The following is an 8782-nucleotide window of genomic DNA, read 5'->3' on the forward strand; positions in this document are numbered from 1 at the left end:
AGCCAAGCAGTGTCCAAGCACAGGGGCTGAGCTGGAGAGCTTCTCTCAGGCAGGAGGGCACAGAAACCCAGTTTTGGCTTGGGCTGCTCAGAGCCATTAAACTCAGCAGAGGCCCAGAGCCCTGACAGCATCCTCCCCTCCTTGGCATATTCATCCCCATTCCTCCTGTCTGGGGTCAGATGCTGTGGAGCAGAGCCATTGCTGCAGAGTGTCCGTGGGCTCTCTGTGGAGAATGGAGCCAGCTGCAGCAGCTGAGGGAAGGGCCACTGCAGAAGACACTTGGGACGGGATGTCAGCAGCCTGCCCTGTAGGGGCTGGAAAGGGTCCAGCTGTCCCTGGGGGCACACACCACCACCATAAGAGCCCACAGGCAGTGGCTGGGGGAAGGTCCCACAAGTTCAGGTGGCGAGTGGGGGACCAGAGCTCGAGGGCTTTATAGGAGAAGGCCCGGACAGCCACAGGCTGGGCTCCCTGCTGCCACTCAGGGCTCAGGACAAGCCCAGCTAGCAACCAGGGCACAGCACGAGCCAGCTGCTCCCTGAAGGACAGGGAGCCAGGCTGGTGCCAGGGCAGCTGGGCCTGGCCAGGAAGGGCCTGGCCAGCAGTGCCCCAGCAAGGCAACAGGCTCTGCTGGGAGCCTGGGTCTCCAGGGGAGCCAGGGCTAAGGCTGAGCTGGGAATGAGGGGATAGGGAATGACTGCTGCTCCTGCTGACAGGAATTTAGGATAAGAACTGAGATGCAGAGGAAACAACAGGTTGGAGGACACAATGAACCACCAGCATGCTGCAGGCACTGAGCATGCAAAACTGATCTTAACAACTAAGTGATTTCTTCTACACATGGGGAAGTAAAGCTGCTGTATAAGGATTACTTGTGTTCAAATAGGAAAAGTGTCCACAGAAGGTCCAAGGAAAAAGTATTTGCGACATTGCAGGATTGCAGTCCTTGCACAGCTGCTTTGCCCAGGCACTGAGGGGAACTGGAGCCTGAGAGCTCATGACATTCTGGGGAGATGCACCTGGGAGGAATGGTGAGTTTTGGTAGCAGAGGTTTAGGACACAGCTGATTTTAATTCCAATTGTCCTCTAAATTAGGGCATCAGAATTTGGGAATCACATTTCATCCTTTACCTAGCTACAAATTTGGATGGTAATAAACATTATTTAAATGACAGTTAAGAAATGCAGTGATGGAGAACTAAAGTAGCCTGGTAGTGTGTATGTCCTGAGCTTCTAGAATCTGTAGTAAAAGTAGAAGTAAAAGCTTCTGAAAACAGAAATAAGAATGTACCTTTGGCACAACTGCAATTTCATACTCCAGCAAGTCAAAACGTACAAAAGAACCTGTCCTGCCTTTGAATCATGTTGGTAGAAGGTGCTGATGCCACTTGTGAATTTCAGTCACAAGACCTGTTCCTTACAGAACTCTTACATCTGTCACAGCCCCTTCACCCTTCACTGTGTAATATCGACTAATGGCACATGGCACTCTGAACACTTTGCTAGCTCATCAGCCCTAACTGCTGATAAACAGCCATCCGGAGAAAATTGTCTTATACAGACAGATCTACGTGGTATGGAACAGCGCTGAAGCACATCAGATCTTTCAGGAGGTGTTTCTCTCTTCAGATTCACAAGGGTCTCACCATCTCTGCATAGGTGGATGATCCAACCTGGATTTCTCCCCCCGTACTGCAGATGGAAGCACCTTCACAGCTCAGTGCTTGCACAACAGCACACAAGGAGGTTTTGCAAGTTCCCCAGGGCAGCTTCTGCCTCTCGACAGACAGAATGAAGTTTGCTTTGGATCACCCTTGTGATCACTCCTGGCTTGGAGAAGTCTGCTTCTCAGTGAGTTCTCTATTCAGGAAATCTACCAATTAAACAAACTTATGACTTACATGAACTAAGATTTTTTTATCTTTCAGAAATATATGAGGGAACACAACACAGAACAAGAGGAGAAATAGATCCACATGCAGGAAAACAGGAGATACAGAGAAGCCACTTGATGCACTCCGATTGAACTTAAGAACTGTACAGACATGGAGAATAACATGACCAACAGCATCCTTCCCCCAAAAGTATATTTCATATTAGAAAACATCACTTTCATTAACTTGGGGAAGAAGTTCCTCTCTAAGTCTCTATTTTATTGAGGCTAAATATTTCTGAAACTGAAAGCTGTGTGCTTGTTTAATTGAAATAATCCTATCCAAAGCAGACAACATGCTTCACTGCAAATCCCCAGATCATTATAAACAAGTGAAATCTGTATGAAACTATTAATTGAAGTGAGAGAACATTTTTTCCCCACAAAAATGTTCTCTCACTTGAGAAAACTCACTTCCTTCTATCCTATTTTTTTTTCCATCACAGTAAAGGTAAAAGGCATCAAATATCTAATTTTCATCATTTTAATTTTGACTTCTGTTTTAAGCAGCTGTTTTCTGTTTTAAAACATTATTTTGCATATTGGAATTTGAAAGGTTAAATTAGGCTTTGGAGAGCAGATAAGAAAGGAAATTAAGAAGTTTATGCAATTTTAATACACAATACATTCCCTGTATCTAGACTTTGATCACAGTCATGCAAGCTTTCTTACATTACCTATAAGCACCTGTAATGTGAAAAAAAATTATTTTCTTTCTTGCCACTGCTAACCTGCACTGCTAGTATCTAATGTTAATTAAAAGATAAGAAGTGCCTCTTCAAAATTTTTATGACATTTGTCTTATTTGCAAATTGGGGAGAATTGGTGTATTCAGCCATTTTAGAACTAAAACAACACGTTCTCTTCTTGTGTTTTTAACAATTAGGTGACAAAAGGCAAAACAAGAACCACTTGCAGCCAGCCTGTCCTTAACAATCTGCAGTGAAAAGGGAAAACCGATAGACACACCCTTTCCAATACTAAATACTAATACTAATATTTCCAGATACAAAAAAAATTTAAATATTCCTTTTTTAATTATTTCCAAGCACTCACCGGTTGCCTCACACGGCAGAGCCAATTTTTCCAAAACAGAGCCTTGAATTGGTGCGTAGCATGCCCCATATCTTCTTTTCTTTCCTTCATCCAGTTGCAGAGGGGACTTTCTAACTCAGAATCATCTCACCAAGGAGTCCAAACGTATTATTCAGAGGCTGATTAATTCCAGCACTAGTGAATAGTGCAGGAGATTTGCCTGCTTCCTCAGAAAAGATGAGATTATGTTTCTGCCTCTTGTTTTGCTTTCATTGAGGAATCTCATCTTTCTGTTTTTCTTCTCAGTGCAATGAACAGTAAGGGGATGGGTTTATAGAAATGCCTTCAGGCTGCTTTACTCCACAGCATACATTTTGCACTTGTTTCTACTTTTCTGGAATAAAAATGGATGCAAAAAAACAAAGGGATGGGGAAAGAATATGTAACACACATTTATCTTTTTACAAAGTTTTGTGACTTTTTGTCACTTTAGTGTTTATGTCTGTTTGTTTGCAGATGCTCATAGTTTTGAAAAAAAATAGTAGGAAAATAAATAGGAAAATAAATAGGAAAATAAGTCTGTTTCACAACATAGCCCTAAAAATGTCAGTATGCTTCCAGAACATCCTTGTAAGTACACATCCAGCACTATAGTGGTCCCAATGCATCATCAGATGACTGTTGAATTTTCTCTTGTGGAGGGTGTATGTCTGACATTTTATTCTCTTTACCTACATAGAGGGGCAATATTCCAACAATAAAAAACTCCATTAATTAATTTCCACATGCCACCTGGGATGAAAATCAGTCTTACAGCAGCAGTTCCTTCAGCAAAGAGGTGGGAGAGCAATTCCTTCTGCAGAAGGGGAGCATGTGCAGACCTGTGGTAGCAGAGCCAGTGGGAGATCCAGCAGGAATCTGGTCGCGCAGAGGATGACCACCCTTCCCACCAGGAATGACACTGTCAGCAGAGGACTAAACTTTCTGGTTTGGTGGGGTTTTTTTTTGTTTTTTTTTTTTTGTTCTACACAAATGAATTGCCTAAGAATCTGATCCCCAAAAGCTCTCTCTTATGGTCAAAAGAGACACATAATACAGCATTATATAAGGTAATTCAAACCATCTAGAATCCCAGTCATGATTCACACACACACACATAGGACAGCATGATGCCTGAACAAATATTCTTTATTTCTTATTATTGCTGAGTAATTTGCATAATTGTACTATCTACAAATATATTCTTATTGAATGAAAGACGCAATCTAACATCCACAGCTATTTTTCTTCATTAAGAGTAAAATCCCCCAAAATATAAAAACTTTTTTGATACAAAAGTCATCAAAGAGGAATCCAACTTCCATTAGATTTAAGCCAAGGCAGCATTTTAAAAGTTAATAAATCTGCTACTTCTGCAATGAACAATTGCACATCTGCAGGTCTAATTAGTTATGCCAGTTTCTACAGGATAAGAATCAGCTTGTGTTGAGTGCCTTAGCTTCTCTTTCCCAGGCTTTGGGTTTGGGTCACCCAGCATCAGTTTTGGCCCTTCAGAGCACATTCTAAACTAAGTTAGAATTCCACTTCCTGGGAAACTGACTGATTAGTCTGTTAAAATATCTCTATTTGAAATGGTGCAAATTTCTGCTTTAATTTTTACCTTTTCTATGGTTCAAGGAATAGAGAAAAAAACAGACTAAGGTGTCATGAATTCATCAGTTTTACATACTGGTCAACATCACCTCCCAAAAGACAGAAATCACAGAGAAGTCATGGCAGAATATGACTAGCTAAACACCTTCATTTCTCAAATATGGTGGGATTTCCTTTTATATTCTCTGCTCTGAGGCTGAAAAATTACTGAAGTAATCATTTAGTTCAAAGAGAAATGTGAAAGTCCTCAGGACATACTAAAAAACTAAATAGTTTAATGTTTACCTGAATGACTTTAAGCACATATGTATTTTTGAGTCAGGATTAACTAATACCTTACCCAGGAACTCCACTTCACACTTGGATGGCATTTCTTTCAGTCAAGCAGTGCTAAAATGACTGCTGTTTCAGAGGATGGGCAGTCATTTTTCTTGCTAGGATCAAAGATGACATTCTGTGATAGCAGTGATGCAAATTCTGTGCACAGCAGAAGTATGCACTTTGAAACAAATTTTTTTTTTTTCAGAAACTGAAATTGAAATACTGTTAATTGTTAATATGTGTGAGATCACACAGCCATTCTGGAAAGCCAGGGACAAGAATCCTTAGAATGTGATTTGTAGGAAGTTATAAATTACTCAGCATAATGAATTACAAGCAGTTACTTATCAAAACACCTGATATGGAAGAGAGTTCCTGTCTGTCTGTGTGTGAGCTAAAGCAGCTCGCATGAACCATCTGCCAAATTATTTTGAACAAAACTTTCTGCAAAATCTCTGCCTATCCGACTGTGATGTGTTAATTTATTATGCTCTATATAATTACATTCTCATAAATGTGGCATTCTATTTTCATTGAACCAATTATTTTGTATGCAATTAGTGTCCAGTACTAATGAACTACTGACTCCCCATTCTACTGTGTAAGACACTCAATAGACAAACACCTTTCACCATCAAGTTACGTTGACTTCATTTGTCTCTTACTTCATTAGCGAAGTCTCTCACTTCCTATAGAAATTCAATCTTGCCTCATTTTGTGTCCTCCAGTGGCAGACCTACTTTTTTCTAGAATGAAGTTTAGGAAAGTAAAAGATATCCATTCCACCAAGAACAATCGCTGCAGTGACATTCTGGGAAATTACTTCTAAAAGTAATTTTAGAAGACACAGATTCTATGAGCTTGATTGTATTATTTTGAATGTCATAGAAATATGAGAATTATTAAATGAAACAATCACCCCCCAGCCCCAAACAAACCCTTGGCACAAAAGATATAGTATGAAAATGAAACACAGAGGCAGGAAAATCCAAGGAGTAATGAACATGTTTTGAAAGATGCATCAGCTATATTGCTGCCTTCCTGGAAGCTCTTTTGAATTCCTAGGTTTCATCAGGAGAGCATCAAGCAGTATCCTGTGCACGTACCAGCCTTAAATATCTATATTAACTATATAATTACTTCGCTATAAACGGGTAATAGCTATATTAACTGAATATTTTCAGGGTTCCTTGACAAAGTGGCTGTAGTCAACAGCAACATCTTGAGTATTGCAGGGCAAATTAGAAAGGTATGGATTTCATCATGTGCTCCACTCCCTCCTTCTGGAATGGAAACAAAAACAGGCTCAGAATTGGGTCTCTGAGTAAAGACAAGACAGAGTGATCTGCCCTTTTTTTGCTTCTGCTTACCTTTAGCAGGCTTTGCCTCAGTTTTAACTCAAAACTTTACTTTTATAATATACAAGTTATCCCAAATCACTGGGCTGAAAAGACAGAAAAGCTCCTGCCAGCATCCAGCTCTGGTTTTAAAACTTGACTGCTTTATAGTATCATACCATCAACACGCCACGTCTAGCCTACAGTTTTAATACAATGTAATTAGAGTAGGCTGGCAAGCACTTTCAAAGAAACATAATTTTATATGTTAAATAGGTTGAAGCCCGGGAGCCAACAATACTGTTTGGTATGGACAGGAACGCAGTCAAATCATGCGAGAATATGGCTGGGAATCTGGCAAACAAACCTATTTTCCTATCACCACCCACCACTTCTTTCACAAGGTTTATTAAGTAATCACAAGGCTTTCCTTTTAATGTTAATAGGAGTACTACTTGTAAATATTTACATGGGCCAGACCTGTGTTCAGACAAAGTGCCTGCAGGATGACATCAATTAGTAGCATCTTTCCTGGGAGACGCTTCGTGTGTGCAAAGTTAGGGCCTGATGAAAAATGTTAGTTGTGGGCCAGGTCAAATAATGGGGCTGATTAAAATGGAGCTATGTGTTAAACCAACAAAACAGACCCAGTCTCCCAAGGAAGCTGGTAGTTTGTTTGAACTTCTGGGGAGCTCTAGGAAATTTACTCTCGTAAAATGACAGACTGATAGGAAATTGAAAATTTTCTCACAGCTACAAGCTCAGTGCCAACAAGAAACGTCTGGAATCAGGCTCATGTGTCATGTAAAACCAGCTCTTGTCTGTCTTTTGCTGCTGCTTCACTTTTTTTGTAGCCCAAGCAAAAGCACTGTACCTGTCAGCATTACTCTTTCTTCTATTATTGTACCACAGAGTTTCAGATTTAATATTGATCTGTTCAGCAACTCCTTTCTCTTCAGCAGAAGACTTTCTGGACTTGTAATTTAATCCATACTCTGGAGCATAATATTAAATGGCAATTATTTTAGAAAGATAAAACATTAATTTTAGTCACTCAAAGACTGACAAACTTTCAGGAAAAGCAAACCTCAACATTTTGTAGCAAACCAAAACAGTAACATCAAATCACACGACTGTGCCTTCTTGTATTCTGTTGTTACACACAGATCCATCCCAAAAGCCCAATTTGCTGCTTTGGTTTTCTTTCACCTGATTTTAATGGAAATTAAAACCACCCCTGATTCAGCCATACAACCATTTTATTTAGGAGTATATATTGAGATCTCAACTTTAAAAAAATCCAGTTCTGTTCCACAATGCACTGAAAATCCTTTAAAAAGAAGAATGTTAAAAAAATATTGCTTATTACATGCACATACTTTCAAGAAATACTGAAATTATCAAATTATTTCACTTGGTTTTTAAAGGACAAATAAAAAAATTTGTTGTCTAACCAGTTCTGGACACAGGTCATTCCATAATGTTCCTTGTCAGGATTTCTCACACCTTCATTTAAAGAAAATCCTTCTCTGAGATATATCAAGATGACAAAAATAAAAAAAATCCACTCCTTCAAATAACTGCCTCAGTTCCTGCTCTTTTCAGTCTCTTGCAAATGTAAAACCATTGCATTATAGCCTGTCTTCATTATGATCTCAACCATTTCTTTAACAAAATGATAGGAATAGGCCAGAACACCATGACTCACAGAAGAAACCATTGGTAGGAACCACTTTTTTCTCCCTTCCTGCTTCCACTCTATTCACATCTTATGCATTCCTTCTTTGCTTTTATCCCTTCTGACCCCTGGATTAAATGGATTGTATAGTATTTTGCTAAGTACAGGATGGCACAGAGAACCACAGCAGGTCCTTGATTTGAAATGGGTTTCTGGAGTTTGCAGGATTCGTAAATCTACTTGGAAACGCTGCATTGTGTAATATTAAACATATATGTGATACCATATATGTCTTTTAAAATATCACCACTCCAATTCCTGATTCATGTTCTACAGAAAGAATAATAATGGGTATATTGAACAATTGACTTGCCTATAAAACCTGCAAATATTGTATAACTCTCTGTAAAGCCTACAGGAAGGTAACTTCTTGGCCGGATGCACACAAGTGACTCACTTCTCTATCTCCCTGTCCAGTTGCAGTCATAAGGGAAAATACAATTGTTCTTATCAGAGTAACATTCTGGCAAGTTTCCCCTGAAGTCAGGAAAAGTATTTTATTGCATGTCAGATATGTCTGTAGAGTGACCTCTTGCATTAGGAACACAGCATCAGGAGAGGGGGAACAGCAGAAACAGGAGGATTCTTGGTATCCTTTGGCTTCTAATTTTAAGCTTTCATATGTCCCTTTAGTCCATCTGGTGGGAAGCACAGAAGTAAATCTTTTAGCAGAAAGAAATGTACAGTATCCTAAGGAACAGTGGGAAGGAGGAAGGACATACAGGCAAAAGGTTAATGGTTCATCTTTCAAGAGGCTTCTGCCAT

General features: G+C 39.7%; 1 protein-coding gene across 1 annotated transcript in view; it reads right to left on the reverse strand.

Annotated features, from left to right (window-relative positions):
• The window catches only part of ABCA13 (ATP binding cassette subfamily A member 13), a 168646-nt gene extending 165588 nt beyond the window's left edge, over positions 1 to 3058 (reverse strand). Inside the window, exon 1 of the mRNA XM_041411692.1 lies at positions 2990 to 3058. Coding sequence (XP_041267626.1) covers positions 2990 to 3058 — 69 coding nt within the window. The remainder of the gene's footprint in view (positions 1 to 2989) is intronic.
• Between the last annotated feature and the right edge of the window lie 5724 nt (positions 3059 to 8782).

The sequence above is a fragment of the Onychostruthus taczanowskii genome, unplaced genomic scaffold (assembly GCF_017590055.1).
Source record: "Onychostruthus taczanowskii isolate IOZ18803 unplaced genomic scaffold, ASM1759005v1 scaffold37, whole genome shotgun sequence".
NCBI classification, from domain to species: Eukaryota; Metazoa; Chordata; class Aves; order Passeriformes; family Passeridae; genus Onychostruthus; species Onychostruthus taczanowskii.